Source organism: Lampris incognitus, chromosome 1, assembly GCF_029633865.1.
Source record: "Lampris incognitus isolate fLamInc1 chromosome 1, fLamInc1.hap2, whole genome shotgun sequence".
Lineage (NCBI taxonomy): Eukaryota > Metazoa > Chordata > Actinopteri > Lampriformes > Lampridae > Lampris > Lampris incognitus.
The window spans coordinates 122893940-122915812 of record NC_079211.1 but is presented as its reverse complement, the minus strand read 5'-3'; the positions used below and the strand labels follow the sequence as shown (position 1 = coordinate 122915812).

The 21873-nt window shown below is 43.1% G+C and overlaps 2 protein-coding genes across 4 annotated transcripts in view; both read right to left on the bottom strand.

The window, feature by feature from the left end:
• Nucleotides 1–706: 706 nt before the first annotated feature.
• On the bottom strand, nucleotides 707–4629 carry mat2ab (methionine adenosyltransferase II, alpha b). 2 transcript variants are annotated; one of them, XM_056283591.1, is made up of 9 exons: nucleotides 4371–4629; nucleotides 3541–3618; nucleotides 3336–3458; nucleotides 3132–3244; nucleotides 2887–3030; nucleotides 2568–2786; nucleotides 2295–2477; nucleotides 2060–2193; nucleotides 707–1501 (listed from the first exon to the last, which is right to left on the bottom strand). In XM_056283591.1, the coding sequence occupies exons 1-9, from the start codon at nucleotides 4462–4464 to the stop codon at nucleotides 1399–1401; spliced, it is 1191 nt and encodes a 396-aa protein (XP_056139566.1). In that variant the 5' UTR covers nucleotides 4465–4629; the 3' UTR covers nucleotides 707–1398. The 2 variants fall into 2 exon arrangements, with proteins under 2 accessions (XP_056139566.1, XP_056139574.1); XM_056283599.1 differs by lacking the exon at nucleotides 707–1501 and having other exon boundaries at nucleotides 2056–2193.
• A 2889-nt stretch (nucleotides 4630–7518) lies between these two features.
• inpp5jb (inositol polyphosphate-5-phosphatase Jb) overlaps nucleotides 7519–21873 on the bottom strand; it is a 48800-nt gene continuing 34445 nt past the window's right edge. The window contains exons 9-13 of one of the 2 annotated variants that reach the window (XM_056299000.1): nucleotides 11809–12016; nucleotides 11515–11652; nucleotides 11268–11351; nucleotides 11075–11179; nucleotides 7519–10406 (exon numbers count right to left, since the gene is read on the bottom strand). In XM_056299000.1, the coding sequence (XP_056154975.1) occupies nucleotides 10065–10406; nucleotides 11075–11179; nucleotides 11268–11351; nucleotides 11515–11652; nucleotides 11809–12016 (877 nt within the window). In that variant the 3' untranslated portion in view covers nucleotides 7519–10064. Of the gene's footprint in view, nucleotides 10407–11074; nucleotides 11180–11267; nucleotides 11375–11514; nucleotides 11653–11808; nucleotides 12017–21873 lie in introns of both variants that reach the window. The other variant, XR_008812015.1, reaches the window with a different exon arrangement.

Below are 21873 nucleotides of genomic sequence, written 5' to 3'. Positions count from 1 at the left end.
AGCTATGTAAACCAGGCTGGTTTCTCTGTACAACACCAGCCAATGTTGCTACCCCGGTCATGAGCAGGTGAGGGCAATGAAACAACTTATTATAGGGGAATTAAATAAAATTAAAAAAAAACAAAACACTCTTGTCACCCTAGTACCCCCAGTCAAAAAAAACCCAATAATTTAACATTTGCCAGTGACAATTCCTTGTGGAGGTGCACCAAAGCTTTTCTGTATGACACTTTGGAACCACAAGCAAAACACTGAAAAGTAATATTCATCAAGTCAAAGAATGCACATTGTAACAACTTTAAAGCTGCCATCTGAACCCTCAGCTTCTCTGTATCCACGCTGAGTTTCAGAGAACAAATAAATAGTGTCATGGTTTGATTACTAGCCAATAAGAGCTTGTGGAAACACTCCTTCAGGATAGAGATGGGAATCAGGCTTCTCTGTAGCTACACCTGACATCAATATACCTAAGGAGTGCCTAGGTCTTTGATCACTTAGTCAAAATACATTTCTTTAAAACTGAATTTCAGTGACAATCCAATTTCCCCCCTAATCAAGTACAACCAATACCACACCACAGACCAGTGCAGTGACAGCAGCTTCTGACTTTTCTGTATTACGTCAGAAAACAGCAGAGGTCTGTGTAGGGGCATTTGAGACTTTCTGCTCAATTTAGAGCTTAAATCACGATATGGCTTGCTTCGTATTCTTTAATGCATAGCCTTTTTTTTTTGGAGGGAAAAAAAAAAACAGCAACAACCCTTCACCTTTAATAGTGCCATTCTAGCAACCTCCACAGAAAGGGGACAAAAAAAAAAAAAGGAAAAAGAAACTGCACTAGAATCACGGAATGTTTTAAGATGGACTGGCTAGAAAAGGTGGGAGAACAGACTTATTCATCTCTGAATTTATGCCTCAACTTAAGGACTTGCAAACTATGCATGCCCTTAAGATCCCTTACTTATGTAGCACCAAAAAATTAAGGAGTGTTGCATGTAACCTAATATAACATGAGTAAGACTGCAGATAGACTCAGCGTGGAACACTAAAACGGAGTACTCTAATCACAACAATGCGAGGTCTGAAAAGGAGATATGACGGAAAGCACAAGGGACATATGAGCCTTAAGTTAGGACTTGAGGCACAAGTATATATATAGTTAAGTTCAGCCATTTGTCAGGGATCTATCCCATTTTAAATAGTTCTGAACCAATTCTAGGAACTAGCATGATACTACTGACAGGAATAACAGTGACAGGACAAAAAGGGGAGTGATAAAGGGATAGGTAAGGGTTAAATGATGCCATTATGAGGAAAGAGGAGAGCCTTTCACCCCTGGGACCTTGTAGGCTTCTCTGTAATATACACCAACAAGCCTGGGGGAAAAGCTTAACAGATTTAGCATTTAAGTTTTTTGGGCACCTCCCATGGGAAGGAGTCTCGGCCAAAGTGGCCGTAGGCTGCGGTCCTCTGATACATGGGTTTCTTCAGATCCAGTTCCCTGGAATACATAATCAATACATTTAACAGCAGTCCAACAAGTGATCTCAATAGGCAGGCATCTGTAATCACACAATGTTAAAAATCGGCCAATGGGGTGGGGTGTCAAGAGCCACAAAGAAAACCAATCGGGGAAGATTGTTAGACTTGGAAGCGCGACACTTACCCTGCCAACAAAACCCATCCTTGAGCAGTGTGGGCACTGCAGCTTGCAGATGGAAAGCAGTCATCCCATTTACAAAAAGCACATTATTCTATTTTTGTGGCCTTCAAACAGTGATCGTCTTATATTTACCAAATGGGAAAAAGATCCTTGCTACCACTGAATATCTGCAAAACCTATAGCCGTTAACGCTTAATACTGTGGTGTATAATATATAGTTTAAAAAAAAAAAACGCTGCCCAATATACCATACTGAATCACAAAGGAGCAGGTCAAAATGAACTTAACCTTGGCTGGGACAACTTGAGCAAAACAGCACAATAAAAGCACAAGCAATGGGAAGGAGGAGCAAGGAGCTCATTCAGTGTTGAGGCAGCTTTAAAGGATATACATTACCTGACAATGACCCCTGGACGCAGGTCAAAATTCCTCTTCACAATGTCAAGCAGTTCCCGTTCACTCTTACGGGAGGTCCCATAGTGGAAGATAGAAATGGAGAGGGGATGGGCAACTCCAATGGCATAGGACACCTAATACAGCACATATGTATGTCATATCAAGCATTCCAAGCAAAATTTACATTAGTCACCAGCTGCAGCCCCCCCCCCCAGGCCTTTCCAGCTTATCTTACCTGGACCAGCACCCTCTTGCACAGCTCTGCCTTCACCAGGGACTTGGCCACCCAGCGAGCAGCATAGGCAGCAGAGCGGTCCACCTTTGTGTAGTCCTTCCCAGAGAATGCACCACCACCATGGGCACCCCAACCACCATAGGTGTCAACAATGATTTTACGCCCTGTTAGACCGGCATCTCCCTGTGACAAAGGAACAAAAAATGCAAATACACCAAATAAACATTTGCCCAACTAGCTTTAACCAATCAACAATGGGCCTCAAACACTCACCTGTGGGCCACCAATAACAAATCTTCCACTTGGCTGCAGGTGGTAGATAGTGTCATCATCCAGATAGATGCATGGAACCACAGCCTTAATGACCTTCTCTTTCAGAGCATCTCTCATCTCCTCTAGACAGATGTCTTCATCGTGCTGTACAGAGATAACTATAGTATGCACACGGACTGGAAGCATGGCGCCACGATCCTGACGGTACTGAACAGTCACCTGAGGATGGAGCAAATAAGACTTACATACTTTTGCAATAGTTTGAAAAAATTGAATGTTTCTTTAAAAAAAAAAATCCCCTCCCCCAAAATGACCTCACCTGGGTCTTTGAGTCTGGCCGAAGCCATGGCAGGGTGCCATTACGACGCAGTTCAGCCATCTTGGCATTGAGTTTGTGAGCGAGGACAATGGTGAGAGGCATACACTCCTCAGTCTCATCAGTGGCATAGCCAAACATCAGGCCCTAGAGAGACAGGCACTGACTTTACAGAAGCAATAATCTGTCACCCACAAAATTTAACAGACGCAACACAGTTGCTCTGGATTTCAATCCCCGTTACCAACCTGATCCCCTGCTCCAATATCCTCCTCATTACGATCGACATGAACACCTTGAGCAATGTCAGGAGACTGCTGTTCCAAAGCCACAAGAACATTGCAGGTCTTATAATCAAACCCTGTATATGGGACAACATAACAAAAGTAAATCTCAAGCGCCACCAGGTGGTTCAAAAAGATACACATAAGAACTCCAAAATGCAGAAGCACCTTTGGAAGAGTCATCATATCCAATGTGGCGAATAGTGTCCCGAACAACCTTCTGGTAGTCCACAGTTGCACGGGATGTCACTTCTCCTGCCAGCAGGATCATTCCAGTTTTGGCCACAGTTTCTGAAAGACAATTAACATAAATATTATTAAACCATCCTCCACAACATCCGTAGCTTGGTATTTGAGAAGACATTTTCCTCACCACATGCAACTTTGGCGTCAGGATCTTGTTTGAGATGGGCATCAAGCACAGCATCACTGATCTGATCGCAAATTTTGTCTGAAAAGCAAGGACAGTTCGGATGGTTGGATAAAACGATCAAAACACTTCAGGTAATAGGTTGAAGAAAAATTGTGACAGCTGGTCGATTGCGTCAGCGAGAAACAGGAAGTGTGGTGGTTTAGCGCCATCAGCACGTGTTCAGTGGGAGGGCCTCCGAGCTTTTTCCTCCGTCGCCATTACATCTGGTCCACGCGTGTGTGGTGTGTGTGTGTGTGTGTGTGTGGGGGGCCGGTAATCTAAAAGCATTTTCGCTAAAATAGCTAAGGTTAAGCTTTGCATCACTGACAATTACGGTGGTGACAAATCAGAGGGAAATGGGAGAACACGGCTTTAAGTCTAAACATTCCTATTGTTAATGACACATGGTGCTACATCACGGGAGACTCGTTGAATAAGCAAAGCCGATTCAGCAAACAATTCTAGGCATGAAAGAATTGTGAACACGATTAATACCAGATGCCGAATGTGAAATTCAGTGGCGCGGAGTCAAGCCGCGCCTTCTGTTAAACAATTGTGCCTTTAGTATTACCAGTGGCCGCGCAAGCAGCAGCGTAGCCGGTCTGGCGAAAGGCTTAGCTGCGGTATCTATCTAGCGGCCATGAAAGTAACACATTAAAATAAACGTACAACACGGTTTCCTGTCCAAAATAAACGACTACAGTGTAACAATGAGCTGCGAAAAAAAAAATCAAACGCCAACAACTCAATGTTCCGAACGACATTGATTAAAAGACTAATGAGGGTCTTACCAGGATGTCCTTCTCCGACCGACTCCGAGGTGAACAAGAAGCAGTCTTCGTCAATGAGGGAGTTGTGAAACCCGTTCATTTGGCCGTTCATCATTTTTGAAACGATCTTTTATTCAATGAAATACAAAATGTTATATTTATGACGCGACTAGTAAGAAAACGGATTTTTTGGAGTGTGTGGGGGATTTTTTTTTTTTAGCTTTTTTAAAATCGGTTTCCTCCCAAACCCGCCTGTGACTCAGTACCTACTCCGCGCGCGCGCATGGGCAGCGGCATAAGGCGCAGCGCAGCAGTATTTATACACTGACGCCTACGTCATCACGTTACGTAATGGACGATACCACTGAAACCAGTGAAGGGTTGCACATATTCCCAGAATGGTCCAGTGACAGAAGCCACGCTCGGCGGTCTGTCGGTCTTGCCCGCCCAGTTAGCGTCCTTGCCTCATCTTATCCAACCCAAAACATGTCTGTACATACGTGCCTGTGTAAATGCTGACATTTGACAAATTACGGTGTGTTGTTTGAGTTCAGGGATCATTTAGTTATCTTCGTCTAGGTTACAGTTACAACCGAGGAACGTGTATTGGTGTCTACCTCTGAAACATTCTTACCCCCCCCACACATACACACACACACTGTACACACTGGTAAATAAATGTTAATTCTTCAAGTGCAATGCTTCAGTATGCCTGCATATCCATGGTGTAAAATCTGGTCTGAATATTTGCCACTTGATGCTTGTCAGCTTCAAGCTGATGGTATTTTTGGGTAGGTGTGTTGAAAGACGAGCTGGATGACCATCATCAGGTTTCACCCAAGCTTCATTGTCTCAGACTGTAATTAGGATGATCATGTGACCGCTGAGTTAAAAATAAAGCTTGAAGTTATTTGTGTTAAACAGTGGAGGAAAACGTTACTGCGTTTTTATTTGAATTGGCTTGTTTCCAATGAAGCAGCTTGATACACCTTAAATAAGTTAATAAAAAAAACTTGACAGTGAAGAAGGAGCAGAAGCATATGTTATTATTTCCAACATAATTTGAGTATACTCCACTCAGAAAGCTCCCATATCATGCTTACCCCTTGGGTAAAAAATTATCTATTTTCTAACTTGATCAAAAGGTCTGATTTTGAACATGAGGTACCTTTTTAGGCCAATGATGAAATCAAACCAAGTTCCTATATGGGCTGGATAGCAATGAGCTGAGCTCTAAAGCAGCATCATCTGATCCAGTGGCAGAGAACAAAGTCCAGAGACTAAGAGGAGCACTACGTCATTGCTCCATTTTTAAGTCTAGGGAACACTTGCTTCTCCCACGTATAAGTACTCAAGAAACAATAGTTTTTTGAACAATTGAGGAATTGTTTATACAAAATGGTACTAAACACCACCACCTCAACAGGTATCAGTTTAATGGTTTTGAATTTCCAACAGTGCGCAATAGAAGTGCCTGGTGCAATGTTAAAGTGGAATAAATAATGACTCATTTAAGATTTTCCATTGTTGCTGATTTGTATTTCTTAACACATGCACTGGTATTGATTTGGGATAACAATGTGCACTGCATGTCAGTGCATGCAAAGGCAAGATGACTGACGAGCAGAAATTACAAATCAAGTGTTTTCTTGGCAGTGTAAATATTTGAAATTCATCGCAGACAACAATGACAGCTAACCAATTTACAATCATTGTGCTATCAATTGTGTTGATGCTTGTCATGGTGACAAAGCATTTTTGAGGTCATGTGGGAAAGGACCAACAGTGATAGCACATCCCTAACTGGCTCAATCCTGGCCCAGTGTTGCATCATTTAACACAGAGAAAGCAAATGATAGTGCCTAAAAAAAAATCTTTACTTCATCCGAGCCTTGACGCAGCATCTACAGCTATAGGAGATATGCTCCTTACACAACATCAAGTTGTGTAATGTTTATTACCATCTTGTGTCAGACAAGATATGTTATACCTACATGCTTCATTTAGTGAAGTGGGCTGTACTGTACGAAGTGATCCTTTTCACCAGTCAAAGGCAGTCTCACTGCTTCCTCTCTCATCTGTCACAGGGGAAACCCCAGACGAGCTTAACCGGTCTTTTTAGGTTTTATCGCACAAGAAATGTTAACAATTAGGAGACCTGATAAAGGCTGGTGTGAAATTACGATATATTTTGTAGGGTTAGTTTGTATCAATTGATCTAATTCAGCCATTTTTCCACTGCTTATAGTGTTTTTAAGTCACTGAGCCAAGCTACCCAACAAGTGCCCAGTGTTGCATCAGAAAGCTGCAGTGATATGTAGCACTGAAATTGCAAAGCAGACAGTCTCTTTACGGGGGGGAGGGGGGCAAAGCATGATGCAAGGTTCATCTCCTGTTGCATTTTTGCAGGATTTTAGTCTTTGATTTTCTTCATAACATTTTCCTTTGATATTTAAGTAGAATACTGGATATAGGTCCTGCAATGATAAACAGCTTATACCATCAATTAACAGTATTGCAAGCACTAAGATATGATCAGTTGTGCTAAGATTCACTGTTACATTTCCGCTATACCAATTGTGATTAAATGACTTCATTGCACAATTAAAGACAGCACACATCATGGTGTAAAACGTGTCAGTAGTTATTTATAGTGTTTGGTTGATTTAAGTATATTGTGCCATCTTTCTTGCAAAAGTTTGAGCAGTTCAGTTTGCAGTTCAGTTCAGTTCAAGGAAAGTTCATTGAATTTACCTTGAGACCATTACTATTTGTATAATAAGTAGACATTATTTTCTTATCTGGTACATTGCAGCCTGCATCCGTCACACACAAACACGCACACACACACACACACACACACACACACACACACACATACACACAAAATGAGTAGCAAACAAGATTCAGCATAAACAATCTCAAAATGAATACTTACACTGTATCTTTGTTAATTATATGAGACGCACCATCATTTGAAGAATAAAACCAGGTTATATCTTTTTATATGTGATCAGACTGTAGTTTGCTAAGTCTTCTAACGTAGAAGTCATCATGAATTTCAACAGACCCTACTGTACACTCATGTGCTTACATTGTCACGTGGAAAAACAATGAAACATCCAATGAAAAGAGGTTCTAATAATTTCCATGGTGATTTTTTTTTAATCAGTGGAAAAAGAAATGACGCATTGCTCATAAAGACATGGCTCAGAGACTCAGAAAACAGACAGAGATCACAGTTTGAAGGGGAGTTATATATTCTATTTGGACAGTGATACAGTACTGAGTCAGGGAGAAGAGAATGATTATCTTCCGTACATACACCAGCCTCAGATACCAATACTCATTTTAAATTTCTCCTACTCGCACTGTATTCTTTTATTTCAGTCATCCCTATCTCCCAACTGAGAACAAACTTGCAGAGACATCGACATTTCCACAATGAAAGTACAGAGAAGTTATCCCTGTATACCTGCAAACAGAACCCCCCCCCCCAGCAAAAACTGTCAATATAATATTGTACTATTTTCTTTGAAATAATGCTCCTTCACTGGCCAGCAGAATTCAGGCTCATTTGTCAGAATTAAATAAGAAAATAAATAAATAATCCAAGTATTGTAATCTATTCTCGGCATAGATTGTCATCTACTCTGAATCATATTGTATATCATATTAGTCTTTTACATATATAATCATTCAACATATAATAATCATAAAATAAACACTCTAGACATATATCTCTTAGAGTATCTTATTTCACATACTGAAATTACTGAAAGTAGTCACTTGTATTCACTATAAGTTATGTTTTTATCAAGTCCAGATAACCTTTTCAAAACACGTTGCTTCTGTACAAAGGTCAAATGCAGTACATTGGGTTATTTTTCATTGGAAAATGACAAAAATCAGGATGCACAATTAAACTGAATCAACTAGACTGGACACAAGCAAAACTATGCTGTGTTTGCCTTCCCTAATATTGACCATAATTTTGAGATTTTTTTTTTTTACACTGTCCTTCCCATAGTTTTCTAATACTTCTCATTAACCACAAGTATTACAAAGAGTCAATAACAGCACTTTACGGCACAAAGTCACAGTACCAGAGGGTACACTATGTCCACCAAACCATGCAAACACACGCACACCTGTTACACAGCCATCACTAGCTACACGCACAGACTTGCGAAAAAACCCAAACATTCACACAATCACTTGGCATGAAAAAAAAAGACATACAAATGTGATCACAAACTTATACAATGAGGTTACGTTACAACAGTTTGCACTGTCCTATGCTAACAGCCCATTGGTACCGAGTGTCTAATATGGTGCTTCAGAGGTCACAAGCTAACAATCCAGCACATTACCACTCGTGACCGACCACTGCCACCTAATCGCCACAACCTACAGATAAAGGGTATGGGAAAAAAAACCCCAAAAAAACAAAACAAAATGAGGAAAAGATGAAACGTGAAACAAAGTAAAAAGGAAGAGAAAATGTAAAAAGTGAGAGTATAAATAGTACTCACGAGGATGAAATTATTAGACATATTTCACAGCAATATCTTATTTTATGCTTTTATCACATTTAGCCCATCTTCTGATCAATTCATTTGCATGTCTGCAAAATGAATATACAAAGGAATGTTCCTTATTTTCCTCTATTTCAAAGCTCTTCCCTCAAAAACACTTCTTTTAACATGTTATGACACCAAGATTGGCTTTTTTTTGTCTTCTGTGTTGAACCTTTAAAAGAATATTTCTTTTTTGCTTTAGTCAAAAATTACAGTCACTAAAAGTCCCATGAACTCAAAAAGGTATGTGTTTTTAAGAAATGTAAATGTCTTTCAGAGCGAAATACCACTTTAGCTGTTACTGCCGTGGTTGGTCTCAAGTTAACAATATTACCCAAAGGGGCAAAGTAACAAAGATTAGTGGATAAGTTGGAAAGATAAGAATTGAAATGCTCTGGCTGCAATAAAATCTATTTTTTTCGGGTATCACTGTGACTCCATGGTCTGTGTGTGCACAATTTGCCCAAAGGGATGTTTATCTTATTTAAGTTTATCTTATACTTTGGTCCAAGTGGATTTATTTCAGTATGGACAATTTCTCTGTGGCACTGCCACTGGGCATGGTCTTTTCTTGAAATGTAGGACAAGGTTCAGCAAAATCAAACAAGTGATAAAATCTTGTGAGCAATGTTCCCTCTGACATTCAGATATGCCCTGCTCTTTGTCATGAGCAAATTTTCACATGTGCACGTGTAAATCTGCAGACAAAGCCACCGGATAAGCCAATGTGTCACTTTTAAAAATGTGAATGAAAGGTAAGTAAAATGTGGTTCTACAAAGTATTCAGTAACCATTTTCCTTGACTGGGATTTGGTACTTATGAGTTTAGATCACTGGGTTTTTTTTTCCAAAAGCCAGCACTGTGTATGCCTGAGAGGGGACAGTGAAAAAAACAACAACAGTAGGACAGAGGAAACGTTTTTACAAATTGTAAAAAAAAAAGCACAGCGAGAACTGCAAAGAAAGCCTCCTTAATAAACCAGATGGTTAAGTGTATTCTTGGGAAGAAAAAAAAAACAGCATCAGAAATTGTACATTTTTCATTCCAGTGAACATACAGTGCAGTGCATGTATAAAACAAAAGACACAGCATTGGCCATGACGCCTGTGAAATCAGGAAGAAGTGGGATCTTCATCACACCCCTGACTCCGCAGGTTCAGCCAAGGGTTTCTCCGTGGAGGCATACACCTGACTGCCGCTGCCCTCTTCTGGGCGACCTGTGGAGCTGTTCACAGGAGTGGCGTTGGCAGGAGATCCTTTGCTGAGGTTGAGCCCTTTCATTTTGGCCTGTGCGGGGCTACCGCTGCGACTACGGCTATGGCTTGGACTGCGGCTGCGATGGCTGAGTTGCTGGTCCTTTCTTGGGCTCGCACTACGGGACCTGGTCTTCATGAGGACAATGGTGCTGTCATCCTCCGAGCTAAAGTCAGAGCTGTCTGAAGTGCTGCCATCAAGGGCCGAGGAGGGAAGTTGGATCTGTGGAAGGGCGAAGACAAGGGGGAAGTTGTACAGTTTGGAAAAGAGGGTATACATAACGATAATGAGGGAAAGGTAATCATACTTTTGTGGTAATGAGTATTTGATTTTTTTTACTGTTTTGTTTTTACATTTATTACAATTATTACATACATTATTACAGTTGCTTCAGACCTTACACTGTCTGTTTGATATCATGCTAAGCTTGAGTCATTGGCCCAAGATTTGGCCATAGTGACCTGGATAACTGAGGTTTTCTAATGGTATTTAAAACCTTGTATGCTGTTTTCAGTTCTGCAGAAGATTTTATTCACTAAGAAAGTCTGTCTTTCAGGCTTTAGTCAAACCTTCGGAGGGATATAAGAAAACGTATCATCATCTCATCATAGAGGAAGACAAGCCATCTTTTGGTAAGAGCTTTAGGAGCATATCAGAAGGGTGTGCTGTTAAAAGAACACCCTACGAATGAATGAAGGCTACTGCAGAGTGTTGCCCTGAGATGGCCTGGCAGCCTGTCCAGGGTGTCTCCCCGCCTGCCACCCAGTGACTGCTGGGATAGGCTCCAGCATTCCCACGACCTTGAGAGCAGGATAAGTGGTTTGGCTTATGGAATGGAATGGAAAGATAAGGTATCATCCTGTTGTTTGAAGTGTTGTGTTTGTCAATACCTGGAATGGTTCTGTTACACCCACGATGGAGCTCATGTTGTTGCTATAGTAACCCAAGATGTAGTCACCCGAGCCCTTGGGCAACTCCTCCTCAGTAAAGGTTACCTTGAAAACATTTAGAAGGAGAAGCCAAAATTTACCTAATTTGAAAGAAATTGTCAAGGAATAAGAGCTTAGCATGGTTATTTGTTACCTGATGCTCTTGCCGATGGAAATCAGATTCTTCTTGCTTGGCCCACATATACCCCACATAGTCCTTGTGGTGTCTGAATCCCACCTAAGGGAAGCACAGGCATACCACTAGCACACACATCATCAATAAAATTATAGATTTGCCCAAATCAAGGTAAGTTCACTCAAAATGCTGTTGACATCATTTGACTGGTAGGGATGATGATATGTTAGCAATTATTAGTACATACTAGTAATTATTAGTTTACCTTGTACAGTGCAATCCAGTCCCAAGAGCTGCGAGAATAGTTGGGAGCAGCTTTGAACTTGGCTACAGCATCTGCAATGCTATTCCACTCATCATCCACAATGAGTGTAACCAGGGGGATATCTACCTTATATGGGAACTAGAAAAAAAAAAAATTAAAACTGTGTAACCAGTGCAAAAAAAATCTCCCCAAAAAAGCTTCCAAGACAATCTAAATGATAAAACAATGGGCAAAATCACAGTTAATGCCCCCCCCCCCCACACACACACACAGTGAATTCTAGTGGCATCTAACCTGCAGAGTGAAAATAGAGGAGACTGGTTTGTGGTCACTGACGATGTATTCCATGTGACTGCGATAGCAATGCTGCATAACCTTGGTCCCACTGGTCAGGCCAGACATGGAGCCACGCTTCCCTGCGTTTGAGTTGGGGCCAGCAGGAGCGGTGGCCCTCAGGCGCCACAAGATTCTGTCAGTCCACGCCGGTTTACGCTTTTTCCCACTGAGAGGGAGCAAAACAGAGAGAGATTAGATCAAATTAGATTAGAGGGTTTTATGTCTGCAGAGTGGAGATTTGCCTTTGGCTTCAAAAGGCCAGTTGAAAACAGGTTAAAAATAGATGGGTCAGAGGCCACCTCATCTATAACGGCATCATTGTCTTCCCTCGCTCACTCCATTACAGGCCCTTACTCCTTCCTCATCAAAAAGATGTGTCAGGACATCCAGGTAATATAGCAGTCGATTCCACTGCCTACCAACACAGGGATCGCCGGTTCGAATCCCCGTGTTACCACAGGCTTGGTTGGGCATCCCTACAGACACAATTGGCCGTGTCTGCGGGTGGGAAGCCGGATGTGGATATGTGTCCTGGTCGCAGCACTACCACCTCCTCTGGTCAGTCGGGGCGCCTGTTTGGGGGGAGGGGGAACTGGGGGCAGTAACATGATCCTCCCATGCGCTATGTCCCCCTGGCAAATCTCCTCACTGTCAGGTGAAAAGAAGCAGCTGGCGACTCCACATGTATCGGAGGAAGCATGTGGTGGTTTGCGGCCTTCCCCGGATCAGCAGAGGGGGTGGAGCACCGACCAGGACGGCTCAGAAGAGTGGGGTAATCGGCCAGATGTAATTGCGGAGGAAAGGATATATATATACACTACCGTTCAAAAGTTTGGGATCACCCAAACAATTTTGTGTTTTCCATGAAAAGTCACACTTATTCACCACCATATGTTGTGAAATGAATAGAAAATAGAGTCAAGACATTGACAAGGTTAGAAATAATGATTTGTATTTGAAATAAGATTTTTTTTACATCAAACTTTGCTTTCGTCAAAGAATCCTCCATTTGCAGCAATTACAGCATTGCAGACCTTTGGCATTCTAGCTGTTAATTTGTTGAGGTAATCTGGAGAAATTGCACCCCACGCTTCCAGAAGCAGCTCCCACAAGTTGGATTGGTTGGATGGGCACTTCTTGCGTACCATATGGTCAAGCTGCTCCCACAACAGCTCAATGGGGTTCAGATCTGGTGACTGCGCTGGCCACTCCATTACCGATAGAATACCAGCTGCCTGCTTCTGCTCTAAATAGTTCTTGCACAATTTGGAGGTGTGTTTAGGGTCATTGTCCTGTTGTAGGATGAAATTGGCTCCAATCAAGCGCTGTCCACTGGGTATGGCATGGCGTTGCAAAATGGAGTGATAGCCTTCCTTATTCAGAATCCCTTTTACCCTGTACAAATCTCCCACCTTACCAGCACCAAAGCAACCCCAGACCATCACATTACCTCCACCATGCTTAACAGATGGCGTCAGGCATTCTTCCAGCATCTTTTCATTTGTTCTGCGTCTCACAAACGTTCTTCTTTGTGATCCAAACACCTCAAACTTGGATTCATCCGTCCACAACACTTTTTTCCAGTCTTCCTCTGTCCAATGTCTGTGTTCTTTTGCCCATCTTAATCTTTTTCTTTTATTGGTCAGTCTCAGATATGGCTTTTTCTTTGCCACTCTGCCCTGAAGCCCAGAATCCCGCAGCCGCCTCTTCACTGTAGATGTTGACACTGGTGTTTTGCGGGTACTATTTAATGAAGATGCCAGTTGGGGACCTGTGAGGCGTCTGTTTCTCAAACTAGAGACTCTAATGTACTTATCTTCTTGCTCAGTTGTGACACGCGGCCTCCAACTTCTTTTTCTACTCTGGTTAGAGCCTGTTTGTGCTGTCCTCTGAAGGGAGTAGTACACACCGGTGTAGGAAATCTTCAATTTCTTAGCAATTTCTCGCATGGAATAGCCTTCATTTCTAAGAACAAGAATAGACTGTCGAGTTTCAGATGAAAGTTCTCTTTTTCTGGCCATTTTGAGCGTTTAATTGACCCCACAAATGTGATGCTCCAGAAACTCAATCTGCTCAAAGGAAGGTCAGTTTTGTAGCTTCTGTAACGAGCTAAACTGTTTTCAGATGTGTGAACATGATTGCACAAGGGTTTTCTAATCATCAATTAGCCTTCTGAGCCAATGAGCAAACACATTGTACCATTAGAACACTGGAGTGATAGTTGCTTGAAATGGGCCTCTATACACCTATGTAGATATTGCACCAAAAACCAGACATTTGCAGCTAGAATAGTCATTTACCACATTAGCAATGTATAGAGTGTATTTCTTTAAAGTTAAGACTAGTTTAAAGTTATCTTCATTGAACAGTACAGTGCTTTTCCTTCAAAAATATGGACATTTCAATGTGATCCCAAACTTTTGAACGGTAGTGTATATATATATATATATATATACAGTGCATCCGGAAAGTATTCACACCCCTTCACTTTCCCCACATTTTGTTATGTTACAGCCTTTTTCCAAAATGGATTAAATTCCTTTTTTTTCTCATCAATCTACATACAATACCCCATAATAACAAAGCAAAAAAGGTTTTGTAGAATTTTTTGCAAATTTCTTAAAAATAAAAAACTGAAATGTTGCATGTACATAAGTATTCACACCCTTACTCAGTACTTGGTTGAGGCACCCTTGGCAGCAATTACAGCCACAAGTCTTGGGTATGAAGCTACAAGCTTGGCACACCTATATTTGGGGTATTTCTCCCATTCTTCTCTGCAGATCCTCTCGAGCTCTGTAAGGTTAGATGGGGAGCGCTGCTGCACAGCTATTTTCAGGTCTTTCCAGAGATGTTCAATGGGGTTCAAGTCTGGGCTCTGGCTGGGCCACTCAAGGACATTCACAGACTTGTCCTGAAGCCACTCCTTCGTTGTCTTGGCTGTGTGCTTAGGGTCGTTGTCATGTTGAAAGGTAAACCTTCACCCCAGTCTGAGGTCCTGAGCGCTCTGGAGCAGATTTTCATCAAGGATCTCTCTGTACTTTGCTCCATTCATCTTTCCCTCGATCCTGACTAGTCTCCCAGTTCCTGCCGCTGAAAAACATCCCCACAGCATGATGCTGCCACCACCATGCTTCACTGTAGGGATGGTATTAGCAAGGTGATGAGAGGTGCCTGGTTTCCTCCAGACATGCTGTTTGGCATTCAGGCCAAAGAGTTCAATCTTAGTTTCATCAGAACAGAGAATCTTGTTTCTCATGGTCTGAGAGTCCTTTAGGTGCTTTCTGGCAAACTCCAAGCGGGCTGTCATGTGCCTTTTACTGAGCAGAGGCTTCTGTCTGGCCACTCTACCATAAAGGCCTGATTGGTGGAGTGCTGCAGAGATGGTTGTCCTTCTGGAAGGTTCTCCCATCTCCACAGAGGAACGCTGGAGCTCTGTCAGAGTGACCATCAGGTTCTTGGTCACCTCCCTGACAAAGGCCCTTCTCCCCCGATTGCTCATTTTGGCTGGGCGGCCAGCTCTAGGAAGAGTCCTGGTGGATCCAAACTTCCATTTACGAATGATGGAGACCACTGTGCTCTTCGGGACCTTCAAAGCTGTAGAAATTTTTTTGTACCCTTCCCCAGATCTGTGCCTCAATACAATCCTGTCTCGGAGGTCCACAGACAATTCCTTTGACTTCATGGCTTGGTTTCTGCTCTGACATGCACTGTCAACAGTGGGACCTTATATGGACAGGTGTGTGCCTTTCCAAATCATGTCCAATCCATTGAATTTACTACAGGTGGACTTCAATCAAGATGTAGAAACATCTCAAGGATGATCAGTGGAAACAGGATGAACCTGAGCTCAATTTTGAGTGTCATAACAAAGGGTGTGAACACTTATGTACATGCAATATTTCAGTTTTTATTTTTAAGAAATTTGCAAAAAATTCTACAAAACCTTTTTCACATTGTCATTATGGGGTATTGTGTGTAGATTGATGAGAAAAAAAAGGAATTTAATCCATTTTGGAATAAGGCTGTAACATAACAAAATGTGGGGAAAGTGAAGGGTTGTGAATACTTTCCGGATGCACTGTATATATATGTGTGTGTGTGTGTGTGTGTGTGTGTGTATGTATGGATGTAGCGTTTTTTTCCCCCCGGAAACCATCAATGGTGTTGATAAAAGAGCTCAACAAATGAGGAGCGGAATATTAAGATATTTTTATATATAATATATATCTATTATTTGTTGAGCACTATCCCTACCGTTGAGTGTATCTTTTAACAAAGTTATATATATATATATATATATATATGTGTGTGTGTGTGTGTGTGTGTGTGTGTGTGTGTGTGTGTGTGTGTGTGTGTGTGTGAAAACAACATTTACTACTCCCCAGACATCATTTTTTTAAGTTCTTCCAGATTCGGAGTTACGTCCGCACCATAGATCCACAATTCCCCACCCTTCTTGGTGAAACACAGTTTGACACTTTTCTTATCCTACTTCCTACTCTGAAAGGTACCTTGACAACAATCTATAGACAAATTTGCTCTTTACAAACCACCTCATTAAATGACATGAAATCCTCATGGGAGGAGGAACTGGGTGAGGAAATATCTGATGAACTGTGGGAAGGGGCACTCAAAAGGGTACACGCTTCTATTTGTGCTTGGCACGGTCTCATCCAATGTAAACTTCATATGGCTCATAAACATTCATAGGGATCATTGGACCAAAGCAAGATTATCCAAAATTTATAAGACTGTGAACCTGAATTGTTCAAGATGTAACCTGTCCCCTGCAAATCATGTACATGTATTTTGGTGTTGCCCATCTCTTGCTGGTTTCTGGAAAGATGTCTTTAACACATTCAGACACACAGATCGAACCAGATCCTTTTATTTCATTATTTGGGGTTTCCTCACCCACATTACAACTGACCGAAACAAATAAAGATGCAACTGAGTTTGTCACTTTGTTGGCAAGATGATTAATTTTGCTTAGATGCAAATCCTCTGCACCCTTCTCATGCTTTTTAGATTAAAGCTGTGTTAAATTACATAAAGTTGGAGAAAATTAAATGCACTTAAAGAAAGCCACTTTATTTGACATTGTATTCTTATAAAGAATTTGTTCTCTGCATTTAACCCATCCTATTGTATAGGAGCAGTGGGAAGCTGCAGCGCCTGGGGACCAACTCCAGTTCTTCTTTCCATTGCTTTGGTCAGGGGCACAGACAGGAGTATTAGCCCTAACATGCATGCCTTTTGATGGTGGGAGGAAACCGGAACACCCAGAGGAAACCCACGCAGACATGGGGAGAACATGCAAACTCCAGACAGAAAGGGCATAGGACGGCCTGGGGTTCGAACCCAGGACCCTCTTGTTTTGAGGCAACAACGCTAACCACTGGGCACCGTGCTGCCAAGAGTCAATAACCAATTTCTGTGCAATGTGGTCCCCATTCTTTTCTTATGTTAAGTGAATAGATTTCCCTGCAGTTCCAGAGTGATGTATATCTATATTTATAAACATTTTTATATATTTTTTTATCCTCGTTGGATGGATGTGAGGATGTAAAAGGCTTGGTATGTGTATACATGACATCTAGGATGTTATGGAGGACTGTATAGTCTGATCAAGTACCCATAAACATTCATTCATTCATTCATCTTCAGCCACTTCTCCAGGGTCAGGTCACAGTGGCAGCAACCTAAGTAGGGCACACCATCCTAATCAGATGCCCGAACGACCTCAACTGGCTTCTTTCAATGCGAAGGAGCAGCGGCTCTACTCCGAGCTCCCTCCGGATTTCTGAGCTTCTCAACCTATCTCTAAGGCTGAGCCCAGACACCTTATGGAGGAAGCTCATTTCAGCCACTTGTATCAGCAATCTCACCCTTTCGGTCACTACCCAAAGCTCATGACCAGAGGTGAGGGTTGGAACGAAGATTGACTGGTAAACTGAGATCATTGCCTTCCGGCTCAGCTCCCTCTACACCACAACGGTCTGATGCAACATCCGCATTACTGCAGATGCTGCACCAATCTGCTTGCCAACCCCCCGCGTCATACTACCCTCACTCGTGGGGGTAGGATGAGGCAACAACTTGAGGCAACAACTCATCCCCAACTCGGAGGGAGCAATCCACCATTTTCCGGTAGAGAACCATGGCCTCAGACGTGGAGGTACTGACTCTCATCCCGGCCATTTCACACCCAACTGCAAATTGCCCCAGTGCGCGCTGGAGGTTGCACTCTGATGAAGCCAACAAAACCACATTATCTGCAAAGAGCAGAGATGCAATTCTGAGGTTCCCAAAACGGACACACTCCTCACCTTGGCTGTGCCTTGAGATCCTGTCCATGAATATTACAAACAGAATCGAAGACAAGGGACAACCTTGGCGGAGTCCGACACCCTCCGAAAATGTGTTTGACTTTGTGCCAAGAATGCGGACACAGCTCTCACTTTGGTTATCGAAGGACCGGATAGCTTGTAGCAACTGCCCCGGTACCCCATACTCCCACAGTACCCCCCCCCCCCAGAGTGCCCCAGGGTACACAGTCGTAAGCCTTTTCCAAGTCCACAAACACATATAGACTGGCTGGTCAGACTCCCATGCCCCCCTCAGCGCTTCCGCAAGGGTAAAGAGTTGGTCCGTTGTTCCATGGCCAGGACGGAATCCGCATTGTTCCTCCTGGATCCGAGGTTTGACAATCAGTAACAGCCTCCTTTCGAGCACCCTAGAGTAGACTTTCCTTGGGAGGCTGAGCAATGTGATGCCCTGATAATTGGAGCACACCCTTCAGTTCCCCTTTTTAAATATGGGAACCACAATCCCAGTCTGCCACTCCACAGGTACTGTCCCCGACCTCCACGCGACACTGAAGAGGCATGTCAAACAAGACAGCCCAACAATGTCCAGAGCCTTAAGCATCTCAGGGCAAATCTCATCCACACCTGGTGCCTTGCCACCGAGGAGCTTCATAACTACCTCAGAGACCTCTGCCAGAGATATGAGTGAGGCTTCCCCTGAGTCTTCAGGCTCTACCTCTAGCCAGGTCCAGGAGCTCCTCAAAGTGTTCTTTCCACCGCTCGACAACAGCCCAAGTCCTGGTCAGAGTTCCCCTCCCCAGCTGAACACAGCTTGAGTCAATCCCTGCTTCCCTTTCCTGAGTCGCCGGATGGTTTGCCAGAACTTCCTTGAGGCAAACCGAAAGTCCTCCTCCATAGCCTCGCTGAACTCCTCCCACACCTGAGTTTTTGCTTTCGTGACCGCCAAAGCCGCAGCCCTTCTGGCCTCCCAGTACCTGTCTGCTGCTTCAGGAAACCCCTGGGCCAACCAAGCCCGAAAGGCCTCCTTCTTCAGCCTGACGGCTTCCCTCACCGCTGGTGTCCACCAGCAGGTTCTTATGTTGCCACCTTGACAGGCACCAATGACCTTATGACCACAGATCCTGCCTGCCACATCTGTAATAGAGGCTTTGAACATGGCCCACTCAGACTCCATGTCCCCAGCCTCCCTCAGGATACACGAGAACTTCTTCCGGAGGTGGGAGTTGAAGACCTCACGGACAGGGACCTCTCCCAGACGTTCCCAGTTCACCCTCACTACACGTTTGGGTTTGCCAGGTCTGTCCAGCAGCCTTCCCCGCCATCTGATCCAACTCACCACCAGGTGGCGATCAGTTGACAGCTCTGCTCCTGTCTTCACCCGAGTGTCCAAAACATACGGCTGCAAATCTGATGATACGACCACAAGGTCTATCATCGATCTTCAGCACTAGTGCCTCCACTGGTCGGTCGGGGAGCCTGATCGGGGACTGGGTGGAATGGCATGATCCTCCCACGCGCTACATCCCCCTGGTGAAACTCCTCACTGTCAGGTCAAAAGAAGTGGCTGGTGACACCAAATGTATCAGAGGAGGCAATGTGGTAGTCTGCAGCCCTCCCCGGATTGGCAGAGGGGGTGGAGCAGCAACCGGGACGACTCGGAAGAGTGGGGTAATTGGCCGGATACAATTGGGGAGAAAAAGGGGGAAAACCTGAACTCCTTCACTTGAGGCAACAACTCATTCCCAACCCGGAGGGAGCAATCCACCATTTCCGGGGACAGTACCTGTAGAGTGGCAGACTGGGGTGGCAGGTCCGATATTTAAAAAAGGGGACCAGAGGGTGTGCTCCAATTATCGAGGCATCACAATGCTCAGCCTCCCTGGGAGAGTCCACTCTAGGGTGCTGGAAAGGAGGCTCCGACCGGTTGTCAAACCTCGGATCCAGGAGGAACAATGCAGATTCCGTCCTGGCCTTGGAACAACGGACCAACTCTTTACCCTTGCGGAAGTGCTGAAGGAGGCATGGGAGTTTGACTAGCCAGTCTACATGTGTTTTGTGGACTTGGAAAGGCTTACGATCATGTACCCTGGGGCACTCTGTGGGGTGCTGCGGGAGTATAGCTACCAGGGCAGTTACTACAAGCCATCCAGTCCTTGTATAACCAAAGTGAGAGCTTTGTCCACATTCTCGGCACAAAGTCAAACACGTTTTTGGTGGGTATCGGACTCCGCCAAGGTTGTTCCTTGTCTCCAATTCTGTTTGTGATATTCATGAGCAGGCTCTCAAGGCATAGCCAAGGTGAGCAGTGTGTCCATTTTAATAACCTCAGAATTGCATCTCTGCTCTTCGTAGATGGATGGATGGATTGCATTCATATAGTGCTTTTCTATCTGCAACAGCCACTCAAAGCGCTAACATAAGGAGATCTCTACACATTATTGAATCAGAATCAGAATACTTTATTCATCCCCGAGGGGAAATGGTGTTCTATTAGACACACTCACCCTCTAATAACTAAAAACTCAACAAGATACAACATAAGAAAATAGAAACAAGAAAAACAGAAACAAACAGAAATAAAAAATAAAATAATAAATAGAAATAAGAACAAAATATATCAACAAGCATGGTGCACATAACACCTTATCTATACTGCACTACCACAGCACAAAACAAGCAGCACAAACAAAACCCGACCGGGCCAGTCCAATGACCATTACATGTTAAACACAAAATTATCAGTGCAGCCTTAATAAGTCTTGATGCAGATGTTGTGGTTTTGCTGGCTTCATCAGAACGCAACCTCCAGCGCACACTGGGGCAGTTTGCAGCAGAGTGTGAAATGGCTGGGATGAGAGTTAGCACACCCAAGTCTGAGGCTACAGTAGAATTTGTTCAACCTTGAAATTTTCGTATTTTTCTCAGATGTGTCCAGTTTTTAAACTCATGCGCCATCTGGCCGGACCACCTCTGAAAGTCTTTGTCCAAATTAACTCAGGGAACTGCAGGGCTACAATCAGTACTATCAATAAGCCTCCAATCCTTCACCACTTAAGTCAAGATGTGGATAGAAAACAATCAAAACGGCACATATTAATTTCTTATTGTTTTTTAACGCAACCAATAACCCTTGTATGTACCTGTGTTATTGTTATAGTTTTATATATTATTTAGTTTTCTTACTTGTCTTTGGTCTATGATATCTAATGTGTTTTGGTATGTTTGATCATCTTCAGAATCAGAATCAACTTTATTGGCCAAGTGTGTTTATGCATATGAGGAATTTGACTTCGGTTTACAGCAGCTTCAAGTAATGCTTAAATAACTCAGAAAAAACTAAAACCAAAACAAAACAAAACAAGAAAAAAAGAAATAAACGGAACAATAAAAAGAATACTGGGGGTAAGTATGTATGTGTAGCCGGGTGAGGATTGATTTCTAAAGTAAAAAACCACCAGAGGGCGCTGTGCCTTGTGGAGCCTCCCCCAGCGCGAGCGAGAACAGCGGAGATTAAACCGGAAGTTCCCTATTTTCGTTCCCTTCCTCAAGTACTCTGGAGTAATCGGCTGTGTTTCTAAGAGCTTGTAAAAGAGGTAACATTCTATGTTAAAATGGTATCTAATGCAGAAAATATCGAAAGATTCATGTTAATAATGCTGTGTTAGATGTAATATGTGAGATCTGTTGCCGA